The 17,103-nt window shown below is 58.1% G+C and overlaps 1 protein-coding gene and 1 non-coding gene across 2 annotated transcripts in view; both read left to right on the forward strand.

Annotated features, from left to right (window-relative positions):
• CACNA1C (calcium voltage-gated channel subunit alpha1 C) overlaps positions 1-17,103 on the forward strand; it is a 465,996-nt gene that overhangs the window by 383,722 nt on the left and 65,171 nt on the right. The window contains 8 exon segments of the mRNA XM_032644404.1: positions 643-763; positions 2,167-2,281; positions 3,008-3,128; positions 3,412-3,481; positions 9,357-9,486; positions 11,825-11,954; positions 13,033-13,092; positions 16,623-16,729. Of these exon segments, the coding sequence (XP_032500295.1) occupies positions 643-763; positions 2,167-2,281; positions 3,008-3,128; positions 3,412-3,481; positions 9,357-9,486; positions 11,825-11,954; positions 13,033-13,092; positions 16,623-16,729 (854 nt within the window).
• On the forward strand, positions 7,634-7,741 carry LOC116761461. The gene has a single exon (XR_004352027.1). It is a non-coding gene; the product is annotated as a U6 spliceosomal RNA (small nuclear RNA).

A 17,103-nucleotide genomic window follows, 5' to 3' on the forward strand; every position in this document is an offset into this window, starting at 1 on the left:
CTTAGCCATGGAAACCTTTATGCAAATACATTCTACATGGAAGCCCAAAATATCAACAAAGGAAAGTGGACGGCCCTTGCTGGGGAAGGGAGGGGGACGGGACTCTCTCCTACCCTTCACGCTTGCCCCCAGGAAAATACGACTACCATCAAATTTGAGACTTCACGGACATGTGGGCTTAGGGCCAAGCTAAAGTAGCACTTAAGTTTAAAAGTAGATCGATTTACAGATTAAACTGGGTAATATGTGGATGTTGCCAAAATCTTAAAGATGGTACCCAGAGTCCTCACGTTTGGAGAGAAGCGGGGGACCTGTGGCCCCTTAGTGAACACACTCCCCTTGACGACTTAACCCGAGGGTCAGCCACCGAGCACTGTCCCTGGGGGTAGGAGGTATTTTGCCAAGGAAGCTCTCTCAGTCAATCAGATGATTTGTGCCGGTGGCCACGCACTCTGTCTAAGGAGAGGGCTGGACTTGCGGGGGTCACAGCTCAGAGCCCTGGGAGGAGAACGGGGGGCAGGAGGCGGGGGAGGAAGAGACAGATGTGAGACGTTTGTGTCTCGCAGGGGGCTGGGCAGGGGAGTTTTGGGTTTGCTGCTGGTCTAACGCTGTGTCCCTTATTGGTGGGACTGTGTCATTCAGATCCTGACCGGGGAGGACTGGAATTCGGTGATGTATGATGGGATCATGGCTTATGGCGGCCCCTCTTTTCCAGGGATGTTAGTCTGTATTTACTTCATCATCCTCTTCATCTGTGGAAATTGTATCCTTTGCTCCTGCCCCTCCCCCCCGCCCCTACCCCTGCCCCTACCCCACCCCCGCCCCGCTACCCCACCCCCTGCCCCCCACCCCGCCCCGCTGCCCCTCCCCCCACCCCGCCCCCGCTGCCCCAGCGCTCAGCCTACAGCTCAATGCCAATAGGTGTGCCCCGCAGGTCCTGACTTGGGGGGGACCCAGGGCCCTCCCCCCAGGGGAAGCAGGGAAGGGCAGGCTTGGGAGAATATGTCCAGCCCAGACCACCTCAGCGGCGCAGGTGTCTGGGTGGGAGCCCGGAGCCTGGGGCCGGGGGGGTGGGGGGGGACGCGAGTTGTCCCCCAGCCTCCAATTCCAGGAGCGCGTCCTCGCCGCGGCGGTCCCGGCGAGCAGACACCACCCCCGCCCCCAGTGTTGTGCTTGCAGCCACTCACTCGGACCCCAATGTGAACACTGGCTGCCCCAGCCCAGGGCCCCTGCCCGGGGAGGACAGAGCCTCCGCCCCGGAAGTGACATTCACCTGTCGCCCTGCTCTCGGGCCAGGGTCCCTCCCTCCGAAGCCACTCTTCAGGATGTTAGCCACAGGCAGAGTGGACAGGCCACCGGCAGGTTCCTGAGTCCCGGGCTGCTGGCACCCCTCTTCCCGTCCTGTCCCTGCAGGTTGTGTGCACAGGGGCTCAGAAAGTAAATCACAGAAGATCTGGACACAGAGGGCAGCGGGCGGCCTCGGGCACACCCAGGGCTGCCCACCTAGCGTCCTGGGAACGGGGTGGAAATAGCAGTGCCTCCGACCTAATGGGCCGGGTGAGGCTGAACAAGATGACGCACGCCCAGCTCCTGTCCTTGCGGGGCCGTGGCCCTCGCTCCCCGTGTGAGCCGGAGCCTCCCGGGGCCTGGGGTGGAAGGTGGACCTGACCAGCGTTAACCTCTCGGCTGGACGGGCTCTGATCCGGTTCTCTGACCCACAGTGCCTGCATCCGAGTCTGGGGTGGGGGGAGAAGAAAGGGCAAACTCCGCTCCAGTTAGGAGCTCGGTGGACCCTCCCAGGGCCTCTGTCTGAACAGGGTCACAGCGGGAGGGGAAGGGCGAGCGGACACCTCCTGGCAGCGGTAATGGCCACTCTGCACCCCGTCCCGCTGCAGCGCCGCCTACGGTGTCAGTCACGGGCGGTCATCTCGAAACCGGCAGTTAAAGAGCGAGGCCCGGCTGCCGGCCACCCCGCCCCCGGCCCCAGCCTGCCAGCGGGCCTGCTCTCGACCCCTCAGAAAACCCTGGGAAGCTAGTGGGGTGACGGGGCTCAGAGCCCCTCCCCAGGGACAGCTCTGCCCCCGCGTGTCCTGCCCCCTCCCGCCCCCCTGCCCATCCACAACCCCAAGTCCAAGGGTCATTTTCTTTAAGAATGGGCACAAACAGATATCCTACTGAATGTGTTCTTGGCCATTGCCGTGGACAACCTGGCTGACGCCGAGAGCCTCACCTCTGCCCAGAAGGAGGAGGAAGAAGAGAAGGAGAGGAAGAAGCTGGCCAGGTAACCACCAGCTTCCGCGGCCCAGCCTGGGGTGCCGCTCCCCTCGGCGCTCAGGAGATGCTCCCCCCTGCCTGGCCGTCCCTCCTGGAAGGGGGCTGGTTGGGGGCTCTCTGTGTGCGTTGAGCCTCTCCCCTAATTCCTGGGCATTTCTCTAAGCGGGGACCACTGTGAATTACATCTCTGGGAAGGTGTTGTGTTGCCCCACCTGTCCAGGAAGGTGGCGGGTTCTCTGTTGAGAAGGGAGGTCATGAGAGGTGGTGGAGGTAGAGGGGAGGGCAGGGGGCGGCAGCCGCTCATGGGAGAGGTCCAGCTCCAGCTGAAGAGCCATGAGAAGACAAGCCAGGGCCCCACTCTGTCTTCGTCCTTGTCTACGTGGACTGTAACGGGCCACACCTCTGCTGAGTACTGAGCAGGGTTCTCCAGGAACCTTCCTCTGGGTTAGACGGGGACTGAGCCTCTGAGAAGCTGGACTCTTCAACTGAATGCCAGACAGAGCCGGGTGGGGACAGAGTCGGGATGGGACAGAGCCGGGCGGGGACAGAGCCGGAATGGGACAGAGCTGGGATGGGACAGAGCCAGGATGGGACAGAGCTGGGCGGGGACAGAGTTGGGCAAGGCCCAGCGCCCCTGTGATTGAGCCGCATGGCATGGGCCCCAACAGACCACAGGGCAGCTCCCTATCAATCTGGTCACATCCCTTTCTTTTCCCTCCTGCTGACCGGCCAGGACTGCCAGCCCAGAGAAGAGACAAGAGGTGGTGGAGAAGCCGGCCGTGGAGGAGACCAAGGAGGAGAAAATCGAGCTGAAATCCATCACTGCGGATGGAGAGTCCCCCCCTGCCACCAAGGTGAGGGGCCAAGGCCCAGGGAAGGAGGACACGGTCCTCCTGGGCCAGACACCAGGGGAAGCAGGGGAAGAAGGGGCTGGGGAGGGTGGACAGCAGAGCTGGGCACAGAGAGAAGGAAGGCCAGCCTTCTGCTGGTGTCCTGAGGGATGTGCGCAAAGGAAAAAGGATGTGTTTCTGAGTCAACAGCTCAGCCTAGACTAGGGGGCAATTTCAAGGCTACCCGAAGCCTCTAAAGCTGTGGACCTTGTCTAACTGGACCCTCCTTCTCTCCTTGGATGCCTAGATCAACGTGGACGACCTCCAGCCCAACGAGAATGAGGACAAGAGTTCCTACCCCAACCTGGAAACCACAGGTACCAGCCCACAGCCTGGCCTGGGGGTGGGGGGATCTGGGGGTGCACACCGACTGTAAAGCCATGTGCTGGTCCCAGATCCCCCGACTCGGCTGCAGCACTGGAGGTGCTGGGTACTTGGCTCCCTGTTTCCTCATAGTGACGACAGAAGATTGAGTGCATCGTGTGGGAGCGATGCCTTTGGGTCTTTTGGAAGCTGGATTGCGTATACATTTAAGGTTTATTATAGCCTATGTTGTAAAATCGTTATTAAGTTACATAACTTATCCGGATAACGTATGTCACGGCATCTTGCTCCCCTAATAATAAATCCCAAATCTGTCCTGTCCTCACCCGGAAGGCGGTGCTGAGCACGGCGTGGCCGCCACCGCTCGCTGACTCTGCAGGACGCGTTCAGAGCTCCGCCGCTGGTCCCTAACTGGCAGGCAGGCCCCCTGGAGCGGGTTTCACGACAGGAGCCCATGAGCCCCCTCAGGAGCCACCTCCCTGCGTCAGGAAACCATACCCTGTGTGAGCCCTGACCTGCCCTCCTTCTACAGAGAATTGCAGAGGTTATCACGAGCTTTCAAGCTCAAAGTCACGACACAAAACCGTCAAGGCACCGTGGGTCCCTCGCTGACACCCCCATCCCCGCACAGGTTGGGCTGTGTCGGGTCACAGCCCTGTCGGGAGCCTGAAAACCTTCTGCGCTCGTGACCGCGCCCAGCCTCCTTTTCCCTTTCCACTCCGCAGTCTGCTGGGAAGGATTTGGCTTCCTGGGGCTCGGACAGAAAGGAGGCGGAAGGGTGTCCGTGTGCCGGGCACCAAACCTTTTGAAGCCCTTCTGGGCGGAAACTATTATAGAATTTTCAAGACAGACCAGAAATATCCAGCGAATGCAGCGGGCGGGTCTTGTCTTGATCCTAAATGAGCAAATAAACTTTTCGATGACATTTTTGAGGGCAATGGGGGGAAATTGAATACGGACGGAGAGCCAACTGATTTGGGGTAGGTTTTGTTAATCGCGGGACCCTCTGCGGGAGGCGCCCGTTTCTAGTCCCCGCAAAGCAACCCCGCTGCCACAGCGGTGGCCTTTCAGGCCTCCCCTCCTGGTTCAATCTCCAAAGCTCGCCGGTTGGTTGGAGCCTCCCAGCTTTGTACACACTACATTCTAGAAACATCACCTCACCCAGGAAGGAAAGCTTTGTGCCAAGATGGTGCTTTTATCTAATTGATTCATTTACTTGAGTGAACATACAGATGTGCTTAAGAGTCACTAAAGGCTGAAAATTAATAAGTACACGTGAGAAGGAGATGTGATGACACCAGGGAATGTGTGACTCAGTCCAGAGTCTGTGGGAGAGGCCTGGGCCGCTGCAGGGGCTCCAGGAGAGAGCAGTGCGGGGAGGCGGGGGTGGCGGGGGGTCGCGGAGCAGGTGGTCCCCGCTGGGTCTGCAGTCGGGGAGGTGGAGAGGAAAGAAGTTACTTCGGGAGCATCCTGTTTTCATGGCCACAGAGCTGGCCAAAACCAGGGGGGGACGTCCATTCATTGATTAATAGCTGCTTATAAAGCACCTACTGTGTGCCGGGCCCTGGACCGTGGGGGACAGAGAAGGCCACTGCTCTCGCGGGGCCCCCATTGCAGTGGGAGGCAGACAAGGAGCAAGAAAGCAAACCACCCAGAAAGGAAACATCGGGAAGATCATAACAACCAAGGGCCCTATTAGATGGTACCAAGTGGGCGGGGCTGCCCCGGATGGCGTGGTCACTAGAGCGCCTTTGAGAATGTGACCTCTGGGCTGAACCCTGAGTTCAGAGGAACCAGGTGTGTGGAGATGATTGAGGGAAGAGCTTTCTAGGCGGAGGGGCCAGCAAGCGCAGAATCTCGGGCCGTCGCACCTGTGTGCAGTGGGGCCCCGAGCAGGCAGAGGGCGGGGGCGGGGCAGGAGGTGGGGCCCGAGCAAGCAGAAGGCGGGGGCGGGGCAGGGGGTGGGGCCCGAGCAGGCAGAGGGCGGGGGCGGGGCAGGGGGTGGGGCCCCGAGCAGGCAGAGGGCGGAGGCGGGGCAGGGGCAGGGGGACGGCCCCCAAGGCCGCGCAGAGGGATGGGTCCCGGCTGATGCGGGGGGACCACAGGAGCTTCTCAGCGCACGTCTGACTTACCTTGCAAAAGACTTGCTCCGGCTGTGGTGTAAAAACAGAGTGGGACGGGGCAGTGGGGATACTCATGCAGCAGTCCAGGCAGGATGATGGCATCCGGGCAGGGGACCAGCTGGACACGTAGAGGGGGCGGCCGTTGGGGGTGTTCGGAGGCAGGGCCGGCTGGACAGAGAAGCTGGAGAGGCGGGAGGGCGAAGGGTGGCTCTGAGGGCCGAGGTTAAGCCAGTTAAGAGAAGGTAACGGCGCGGGGAGTGCGTCCCAGCCTTGCTCTGCAGGTTGGCCCTTTTAGGGCGGCCGGGACTCTGGGGCTACACGGAGGCCTGGATGCTCCTTAACGGCAAGGCCATGGCTTTGCGTCCAGTGCGCTGTGGGCCCGAGGTGTCAGGAAACAGTATTTTGCCTTGAACCGGCCATGAGCAGAATCACAGCGGTGAGCGTGGGGCCCCGGGCGGCCAGGCCCGAGGGTGGGCATTTAGCTCTGCCCGCCACGTTTCTCCTGCTGAGTTCTGGAAGCGCCATCTGAAAAGCGGCCGGGGCCTTGCTGTCCCCGCTTCTGTGAGCGCTGTGAGAGCTGCGATGAGAAAGAGCACCGAGGCGTTCCACAGGCATCGGGCGTCTGGGCGGTTTGGCTGCCCACCCCGGAAGGAGCTCTACCTGACTTCCCCTAATCCGTCACCTCTCTCCTCACGCGTCGTACGTGCAAAGCATCGTGTGCTGGCAACCTTCTGCCCCTTTACAAGCTCGGTTTGTCCTTCCGCAGTAGCTTCCTCTTAAACGTTTGCTCGCAGGACAAAAGAGTACACACGATTCTCCACGAGGGACCTTAGAGGCACACAGACCTGGCGAACGTGTTTTTTCTATAACACAGTGATTAAATAAGCACTCAATTACCTGTTCTCAGATATTCCTGAATAAGAAAGTGTTGGGTCATTTAGAGCAAAACTGGAAAGAGGGACAGAGCCAGGCGGGACCTGAGATCCTCCAGGTAAATCCCACGTAGAGATGCCATGATGTAAGCCACTCTGGCTTCACTGATTTTGCTTTAATAGGAGACCTTGCCAAGGTTAGTTAGGAAGCTTCAAGCCCCTCCTGGACACCAGCTTCCATTGTGTGCCACTCTTCTGCTGAAAGTATTCATTGCCTGCCGGTCAGCTCTAATTACTTGCGGGAGGGAATCTGATCTGTGCCTGTGATCTGCTGGTCCTCCAGAGAAGCCTTGGGTCCTCGGTTGCCTCCTGCTTGATAAAGAACCGCTGTCTGTGCCAGGCTCTTTTGCTCCGCCCTACCTGGCTTCGTGGTAACCGGGAGGGAGCACAGACCTGTGGCTGGTCCACGAGGTCCACCGCCCACAGCCATCTCTCCCCCGGACCTGCACAGTCCCCTTCCTCATAAAGCCAGTGTTGTTAAATCATCCCCAGGAAATGAGGCTTCCCCGTGCCAGGGGGTTTCTCTCTGCAGGGCTTTCAGCACATGAAGAGATAGAACCAGGTACATTTAAAGCCACGCATCCGAGGCGTTTTTGTCCCAAGTGCCAGGTGGGTGTGGGAGGCCGGAGGTGCTGCTGGGACTCACAGGAAGGTCCTTCCTGGGCACAGGGACTCAGGAAGGCCAGGTGAAGGTGCTGTCTGAGCCGGGAGTGCCCACAGCTCTGCGGAGGGGCTGATGGGCAGGTCAAGCAGGGAGAGAGCTGAGCCACCTTCATGGAGCCCCCGGACACGGGCTTCAACAACAGAACTTCATCCTCTCACGGTTCTGGAGCCTGGAAGCCAGACAGCGAGATGCCAGCAGGGCCGAGCTCCCTCCAGCGGCTCTGGGGAGAGTCCCCACTCTGCCGGCCAATGCAGTCCCTTCGAGCTCCTCAGCTGTTGCAGCCTCAGCCCCATCTCTGCCTCCGTCCTTCTTCCCTGTGTCTCCTTACGAGGACAGCAGTCCCTGGAACGAGGGCCCACCCTCGTCCACTGTGACAGCATCATAGCTAATGACATCTGCAAAGGTGCATTTTCCAAATAAGGTCACGTGCTCACTTTGGCAGCACAAATACTAAAAATTTGAACGATACAGAGAAGATTAGTGTGGCCCCTGCACAAGGATGACACGCAAATTCGTGAAGTGGTCCATATTTTAAAAATAAAATGAAATAAATAAGGTCACATCCCGTGGCTCCGGGTGGGCATGGATTTGGGGGGATGCTATTCAACCCACTACAGTGAGTGTTTAGAGCATAGTTTGATGTGAGTGGAAAGTCTGTCGGGAAATAACAGGCGAAGAGCAGACAGACCGAGGAAGATGCTAGACACTAATTTACGGTCTTGGAGTGTCTACCGTGGGTGGAGATTGTAATAGCACCATTCTGAGGTACATACGTGCTATTATCCCATCTCACAGATGGGGAAACTGAGGCACAGAAACACTAACTTAAACAACCAGAACGAAACAGAGCCAGGATTTGGATCAAGGCAGGCTCCTAACTTCCATTCCCTTCTAAACATTTTTAAGTACCTTGGACAAGAACAGGGTATGCAGTTTCCTTCCATGGCCAGTGAGCTTGTGTGCCTGTGGTCCACATTCAGTGTGGCCGCTGGCCTGGAGAACAAAGTGCTTCTCTAACTGGTGTCAGCGTCTAGACCTTTGGACGGAGGGCCTGTTACGGCAGGATTATGGCCCGACTGCCCCTACAGCACAGTGTTTTCTTGTATTTTCAGGAACAGGGAGAATGTTGACTTTAAGCTCCTGGAACATTCAAGGATGGGGTTCTTTGCCGGGGTGTCAGGTCAACTGAGCCACGCCCTTTCCCCTGCCTGCAGTCCAGAAGGGTGAGGACACTTGGCAGTGCCCCAGTCTCACCTGGTCACCTGTCGCTAGTGCCTGACAACTAGGATGACCAACCACCCCGATTTGCAGGGGACTGAGGGTTTCCTGGGATGTGGGAACTTCCATTTAAAAACAAGGACGGGGGCTTCCCTGGTGGCGCAGTGGTTGAGAATCTGCCTGCCAGTGCAGGGGACACGGGTTCGAGCCCTGCTCTGGGAAGATCCCACATGCCGCAGAGCAACTAGGCCCGTGAGCCACAACTACTGAGCCTGCGCGTCTGGAGCCTGTGCTCCGCAACAAGAGAGGCCACGACAGTGAGAGGCCCGCGCACCGCGATGAAGAGTGGCCCCCACTCGCCGCAACTAGAGAAAAGCCCGCGCGCAGCAACGAAGACCCAACACAGCCAAAATAAATAAATAAATAAATTTTTAAAATAAAAAAATAAAAACAAGGACAGGTTTTGAGTTGGTCACCCTACTCTCAGCCCCCTCTCGTGTGCTGCCGGGGAGTCTTCCTGTAGCAGAGATGAGCTCCAGCCGTGCCCACGGGGAGAGAGCTGGGTGTCTTGGCTGGTCCCCTTGGTTTCCAGAGATGTGGATGATGTCTGATTCCTGTCTGTAGGGCATCCGGAAGGAAGCCGCACGGTGGTAAAAATAAGCTGGAGGGCTTCCCTGGTGGCGCAGTGGCTGAGAGTCCGCCTGCCGATGCAGGGGACGCGGGTTCGTGCCCTGGTCCAGGAGGATCCCACATGCCACAGAGCGGCTGGGCCCGTGAGCCATAGCCGCTGAGCCTGCGCATCCGGAGCCTGTGCTCCGCAACGGGAGAGGCCACAGCAGTGAGAGGCCCGCGTACCGCAAAATAAAATAAAATAAAATAAAAAATAAGCGGGAGCCATGGAGCTGTTTAGAGCGGTGCTGTTTTCTTGCAGGAGACGAGGAGGAGGAGCCTGAGATGCCCGTGGGCCCCCGTCCCCGCCCCCTCTCTGAGCTGCACCTGAAGGAGAAGGCGGTGCCCATGCCGGAAGCCAGCGCCTTCTTCATCTTCAGCCCGAGCAACAGGTGTGTGCACGGGGCTTCGCTCTCTCTGTGACACAAGCCCGGCAGGTGTCAGCGCCCTCCAGCCTCTGGGTGGGGCTGGGACTCTCCCAGCTCCCCGCAGCTTGTGTAAACAGGCATGGATTTAGGGAAGAGAGTCCTGGATTCTGAATCAGAAGACCTGGGTTTGCTTTTCTCTCCATTTTGTGAAATGTGTAAACTCTGTTTCTGTTCTGTTGGCGATTACACTTAACAAAGCCTAAGTTGAACAAGATCCTAAACCACCTCCTGCAAAATAGGAGTTAAAATAGACTGCTCGAGCTCCTCCCAGACCTCCTACCTTACGTGGTACGGCTGATGAGTATTTTGGTCCCGACCTTTATTTCCCACACGACAGGTCAGACGTGAGTACCTGTGTAGACAGTGTATGTTTGGATTTACATACCACTTACTATTTTTTTTATCTGTTCACCATTTTTTATGCATCTCAGTCCATCCCTCGGCAATCATTTTCTTTCCTCCTTAAAGTACATTCCTCAGGAGTTCTTTTATGGAAAATTCACTTGGCCTCTGTTTATCTGTAATCCTTTGCATTTCTTGTTCTTGAAAGGTAGTTTGGCTGTGTACACACTTTCAGGTTGTCGGGTTTTAGCCTTCAGCGTGTTGGATGTGTTATTCCACTGTGAAGTCGGAATTCCTACGATTGTTCCTTAGTCAGAATCTGCCCCTTGTCTCCAGCGGCTTTTAACATCATCTGCTGTCTCTGGGGTTGCGCACTTTTACCGCCATGGATTTCTTTCCATTTATCCTGCTTGGAATATGTTCTGTTTCTAAGACTATGGATTTATATTTTTGTCAGTTCTTGAACGACATTAAAGACTAGGAGAAGAATAGCTACTTCTTGGAAAGCTGAAGCGTGATCTCTTTACAACTGCCTCATCTTCCTTCTCTCCAGCTGGTCCAAGTAGACACAAGTTATACTTCCCCGTTCTGTCCTTCCCAGCCCACACATTCACATCTTCATATCATTCATCTCCTAGTCTCTCGGTTGGAATTCTGGCTCATTTCTTCAGATGTATCTTCCAATTTCTCAATTCTCTCTTCATCTCTATGTTACTGTGTAAACCAGTTTTCGCATCAGCTTATATCTTTTCACTTCAGACAGTTCCAGGTCTTGCTTGGTTTTCCAGCTCCATCTGTCTATGTCTGAGTTTCTTGTTGATCCATCATCTTTGTGGTCAAGTCCTTTATTCCATTAAACATTTCAAATATAGCTGTTCTATAATGTGTATCTGATGTTTCCAATATACACAGTCTTTGGGGAGGGGCCGTGTAAGTCAATTATTTGTAGTTTCTTTGATTCCCATCTCAGTGGCTTATGTTCTTGAGTGTTTAATGATCTTTGATTGTGACCCCAATACTTCATCTTAATCAGCAGGATTCCCATGGACCTAAGTGAGGACTTGGAAGCTTTCTTCCAGATGCTCCTTGAGGGCATTGGCTCTGCCTAGGGGTCCCGGGCCCCTCTGCCCCACCTCCGACTGGCTCGAAGTTTCCTGACAGCTGTGCTGCCACTGGCCTTGTCAGGCGCCTCTGCCCATCCCGGCTGCATGTCACACAGACCCCAGCTCAGTGGATTGGCTTGTTTGTTTGGGGAGGATCGCTGCAGACCCTTCCTAACCCTCGTGAAACCAGAATTGTCTCAAAAAACTTGTCCTTTCCAGAATTTGGTGCTTCTGCATCAGTAAGGTCTCTCAGAGCATTTAGTCAACCACACGCCAGGAGCAGAAGCCTGACGGCCAGGTTCAAGCCCTGGCCACACACACACACACACACACTGTGTCTGGGCAAGCCTGTCCTTCCTGGTGTCAGTGGTTTTTATCTATAAAATGAAGATGATAATCACACCCTCCTCCCCTCCTACTGTCAAGATGAGACAGTATAAATGACACCCCCAGCGTCCGAGGATCTCCCGTGAGCGCTCAGGGGTCAGATGTGTCGTTCTTTGTCATTGTGCCGAGGTGCGGGATTGACTTACTGCCACGGGAGCAAGTCCCCTCGGAGTCTGGGCGCCCACGCTTCTGGGTGGCTCTGTTGCTCCCTGTACATAAACATACGAAGCAGATCTTACAAAGCCGTTATTTTTAATGATGGGAAAGACGTCCCCAAACGAAAGCCGGTGGGTGATGTCACAGCAGTATGTGAAATGTAGGGGCTCCCAAAGGTCTCAGGCGCAAGCCCGTGTGGGTGGGCACACGGTGTGGCGGGTGGTGGCACTATTGCTCCGCTGCAGTGGGACGTCGCGGGGCTGAAGGAGCGGAGGCCCCGGCCCTGTGTGACGGCCCCTCCCACTCCCCTGCAGGTTCCGCCTCCAGTGCCATCGCATCGTCAACGACTCCATCTTCACCAACCTGATCCTCTTCTTCATCCTGCTCAGCAGCGTCTCCCTGGCTGCCGAGGACCCCGTCCAGCACACCTCCTTCAGGAACCACGTAGGTACCTCGTCCCCTGCACCCCGCCCCCGCCACGTGGCCCCCAGCTTCTGTGGCCCAACCCCATCGTTCAGTCCAGAGCCCAGCCCACATCTCAGGGTCAGAGGCACAGCAGACATTCCTCAAGAGATGAGAGCTGGGTGGAAACCCGTCTTAGGACCGTTCGCAGGAGGAGACCACGGACCCAGCGCCTCAGGCCAGCCTGACGGGCCACAGCAGACTCCACGGCCCGCGGGTGTTCCCCGGGGGTCCACCTCTCTGGAACTGAGCGGTTTATACCTTGCCCCAAGGTACACTGGCCCGTCCTGGCCGCCGGGGGGCAGTGGCAGACGGGTGCTCTGATGAGGCCTGCCTCGTATAGGAGGGCCTCAGTGACCCTCTGCAAAGTCGAAACTAAACTTGGAGACCACCCCAGGCTCTGGTGACCTACATCATAGGCCGGAGTAAGACCTGCCATATCTCGAAGCCTCGAAACTTTATCAAATCCCAACCAGGTGGGCACGAAGGGAGGAGTCCACCACCTGCCAAGCCAGCCGGTGGTCCTGCCGCCTGCGTGGTCCAGAGCTTTCTTACTGGGAAAGGCGCTGGCCCTCGCTCTGATCCATCACCTGAGACGTAGTACGGCATGAACCCCGGAGCCTGCCCCTAGCCTGGGGTGCACCCTTCCGCACCCTGAGGGGCACAGCAGCGGCGTAGGGTCCCACGAACGTGAGAGACTAGCTCGTCACGCCAATGCGAATTAAGCATTTTGCAATTTCATGCAGTGAAAAGCAAACCCCACGCTGTCCTTTTGACAAGCGTCCCAGCGGTCTGATTTGGGTTTGTAAATAAACTGAATTGATGAGAAAAGCACCCAGCCAGACCCAGGGCCAGCTGAGTCGGCCCTGGAAGCTCCCCTCACAGATCTGGGGACTCCAGGACCCAGTGCTGTGCCAGTGCCTCTGGTCCCCTAACCCGTTCCACTGTCTCCCCACGGAAAGGCTCCCTGCTTTGGGTGACTTCCTGCTGGTGACCCCTCCTCCCGTCCTGCTTCTCCCATCCCTGCCCCATCCCCACCCTGTGTCTCTTTGTTTTACAGATTCTGTTTTATTTTGACATTGTTTTCACTACCATTTTCACCATTGAAATTGCTCTGAAGGTAATGCATGCCCCCTGCTCCTGCCCTGTCCTGTCCTGTCCGGCTGTCACTGCTGTGCTGCTAACACACGCTCTGTTGTCCGGCCACTCGGAGCCACTAACCTGGTTATGCTTATCTTTCAGATCCTAGGCAACGCAGACTATGTCTTCACTAGTATCTTTACGTTAGAAATTATCCTCAAGGTAACGCGCGCAGCAAAGCCTCCTCTCTCTGCGCTCTGCCCCTTTGCTCTTGTTTCTTTCACTCGTTTTTACTCTCAAGTCTGAAACTGGAGGAATCTGTGCCCCTCACCTTGTGCACAGTGCCGGACTGATGGTGGCCGGGCACCACCCGCCCCCCACCGCCTCTGGAAACCACGCCTGCCCCGGGCTGGAACCGTCCTTTCCTCCTCCTGCCCGGAGGAGATGCCATACAAACCACAAAAGCGGGAAAGCTCAGGGGCCTCCAGGAGTCACCCTGCCTGTGCCCTCGGGAGGCCTGTTGTCAGCACAGGCCTGTGTGGTGGTAATCACGGGGCCAAGGCCAGTGTCCCAACCGAGGGCTTTGGACAGACCCTGTAGACACCTCTGAGCCCTGGGTTACCCCCAAGGCTCTGCTGCCTCACCCCTTGCCCCGGGCCTGGAGGAGGGAGCCATGTCCTCCAGGGCTCAGTGTGGAACCCAGAGCCCGGGGCTGAGGGGCTGGACCCCCAGGCCCGGACCTGCTCCAGCCCTGCGACCCCAGCACAGTAGAGCCCACGTCTGAGCAGCCTCGGGTGACAGGCGTTTGCCCTAAGCTTCATTTCGTTATTTCTATTAATATACAATTAACATAGTACTTACATCTACTCTGTTAGGGTTTTCAAGTTTCCCAGGCCACCCGAGCTTCGGGGGTGAGTTCCAAGTCGAGGGAGCGTGTGTGACTCCCGTTCTCTCCCAGAGCCTGGGGGTCACCCTCACCATGGCCACCCCACTCGGTGCCTCCCCAGGGTCCGGGCTCCTCCCACCCTGCACGTGTGGCAGCCCCAGACCCTCCCTCCCGGCCTCCTTCAGGCGAGGACGGCCTGTCACATCCACATACAACCTGAGTGGTCACTTTCGCATGCCTTCTTTTTTTGTCCAGACCCCTGGTTCCAGCTAACCAGACATTAACCAAGAGGAAACCAGGAGTGTTCCTCGGGTTTTCTCTCTGACCCCGGGGGTGGGGAGAGGGAACCGGGGCCACCCGGCTGCGTGGACGCCCTTCCCTGGACTCCAGACTCAGGGAGGCACACAAACGCCACACTCTTTCCCGGTCTCAGACCCTCCCCCCAGCTCCCGGGTGGGCCTCAGCGGCGCTCCTTTTCCTCCAAGGCTGCCATCTCCTTACAAGCACGGTGCTGGCGAGATCCTCTCTCCCGCCCACCCTCTCCCTCTGCTTCCCGCTTCTACGCTGCCTGACTGTGCCTCTAGGTGGAGCCCGGCCCCAGGACACTGCCTGCACCCGGTCCCCGGGTCCCTCTGCCCCGCCCTTGGGCCCTGCATCCTGCCCGGCGGAGGTGACCGTCGTGCAGGAGGGGTGTCCAGTGTCAGGGACAGTTGGAAGACCTGGGCACGTTTAGCCTTGTGGGACCAGGACAGTTGGCCTGAATGTTGCCAAGGGCTGTCACCTAGAGGAGGAGGGAGGTGGGACCAGAACCCGCGAGTAGAGATTGCAGAAGGTAAGATGCGTTCAATGAGCAGCATTGCTGCCCGGAGCGGAGCTGGCTGGACGGAGGGGCGTCCTGCCCTCCCAGCCCAGCGTTCAACCCTTTCCTCTCCCCAGCGAGGCTCTTCCTGGGCAAAGGTTAGGACTTTAGGAGCAGAAGCGGGGTGGGTGGCAGTCAGCAGACAGGGTAAAAGGGGGATCCTGCACTGGGTACCTGACTCCCTGGATCTCACAGGGAACTTTCAAATAAATGCCCCATTTTCCCAGCGTCCACCTGCCCTTTTTCCTATGGCCACCCTTCCTCTGGCCCTGCCTGGGCGGACAGCCTGAACACACACACACACACACACACACACACACACACACACTCGCCAGCCTTCGGGGCACAGGGCCTCTCAGGTAACACAAACCATGGAAGCACCCGGGCCCGCACTCGGGGGCCCAGACCTCCACTAAGAGACAGAGCAGCAAGCAGCCCCTCCAGATGGCAGGCCTTTGGGACAGATCTCCAACTGTATTTCCCTGCAACCCTTCACATAATCCACCCACTTCTGGAAGCTCCTGCAGGACACAGGTGCCTGAGTCCCCTGTGACCCCCTCCTGCAGGAGATAAGTGGGAAAAATTAGGTTCCAAGAGCTATTTTTGCCAATTTCCCCTGTGTTTGCTTTTGAATCGCTCCGCGGACAGGCTGCCTTGTGCACGCTGTGTTTCCAAAGAGATAGATTGGGCCCCAGGTGACCAGGGAGCTGCTTCTAAGCTCTAAGCCGTCAGCTCCAAATTTCCCCCTTTGGCTGTCGCTTCACGGCTGTGACCCTTCGGCCCTTCACCTGGAAATCCACTGGCCCTTAGCTCACGTCAAGGAAATCGGACAGGTGTTTGTGGGGCCTCAACAGCGGCTCTAGGCTGAGCTCCGAGGGGGGTGGTGACAGCAAACCCGAGACAGTCATCACCCCTGACGTGGTCCCTTCTTAGTCTCCAGGGGGCTTTCACGTGGTTCTCCAGCAGGCACCTCACAACGGCAGGGAAGGGGATGCTACTTTACAGAGGGGGCACTGAACATCCTCCCCCATCACAGGAGGGACCCAGAATCCAAGTCCTAGCTCTCCGGCCGAGTCCAGTTCTCTGTAGAGAAGCTCGCCTGGCATGGAGCTTGCCATCTGCAGGACAGTGACCTAAGGGCTTTGCATGTAATTCCCGAGGGCGCTTACCACCCTCCAGGGTAGAGGATGTCGTTGCCCCATTTCTCAGATGAGACTCAGAGAAGTTGAGTAACTTGCCCCGGGCACTCAAAGTGCAGAGGGTGGCCTGGCTCCAGAGCTGTGCTCTTACTGTGGTGCCCACGGCCCCTCTGAACACACGGCTCCAGAACCAGACAGTAGAATGGAGCTCAGAGTACTAGGCGTGGGTCATCAGCACTGCCTGAGGCTGGGAAGTGGACAGATGCGGGTTGCCAGCGTCCTTGGTAGAACTTCGGGCGTTAGGGTCTGCCCGAGACTGAGGGATTGCCTGGGACTAAGCCAGGAAAGTCCTGGGAAGCCAGGGTGGCTGGTCCCCACCGGGGGTCCCCCCCAGAGGACCGTGTCCTAGGCGGGCCCTGCGGTGGAGCGAGCTTGTGGCGGGGGGTGTGGGGGACCTGAGCGTACGGGGGCGCGAGGGCCGCTGACAGTCCTGGGCGGGGAGCCTTCAGGGGCTGCAGCAGAAGCTCCCGCACCCGGCACCGTGTCTCCTGTCCTGCCCCCCAGCCCCCGTCACTCCCCTGCTCCTCACCTGGGCCCGGCCGGAGATGCCGTGTGGGGAGGGGTGGAGTGGGGGGTCTCCGGAGCCCAGGGGGCTGCTCAGGCCACGCCTCCCCATGTCCCCCCAGATGACCGCCTACGGGGCCTTCCTGCACAAGGGCTCCTTCTGCCGGAACTACTTCAACATCCTGGACCTACTGGTGGTCAGCGTGTCCCTCATCTCCTTCGGCATCCAGTGAGTGGGGCCCCCTGGCCCCCGAGGGAGGCGTGGATGGAGGACAGTGTCGGAGAGGACAGCCGGGAGCCAGGGGTGGGGGGAGACGACCGCTGGTGGCGGGGAGGCCTGCCTGCGGCCACGGCGGAACTAGGCTGGGAGCGGGACGGGCCCTCGGCAGCGGCTGTGGCTTCTGGTGTCTGGGTCCTCAGTGGTGGGACCCTTGGGGTGCATTGACCCAAGCGAGGGTCCGTTTCCATGTCCGGATCTCACCCAGCAGGCGGGCCCGGCCCAGTTACGAGAGAGGAAGGTCTCCAGGGCCCTCCCACCGGCTCCGCGGGCACCCTCAGCCCAGGCCTGCCAGCCCTGACGACCCCCGCCCCTTCCTCTCCGGT

The sequence above is a fragment of the Phocoena sinus genome, chromosome 10, assembly GCF_008692025.1.
Source record: "Phocoena sinus isolate mPhoSin1 chromosome 10, mPhoSin1.pri, whole genome shotgun sequence".
Lineage (NCBI taxonomy): Eukaryota > Metazoa > Chordata > Mammalia > Artiodactyla > Phocoenidae > Phocoena > Phocoena sinus.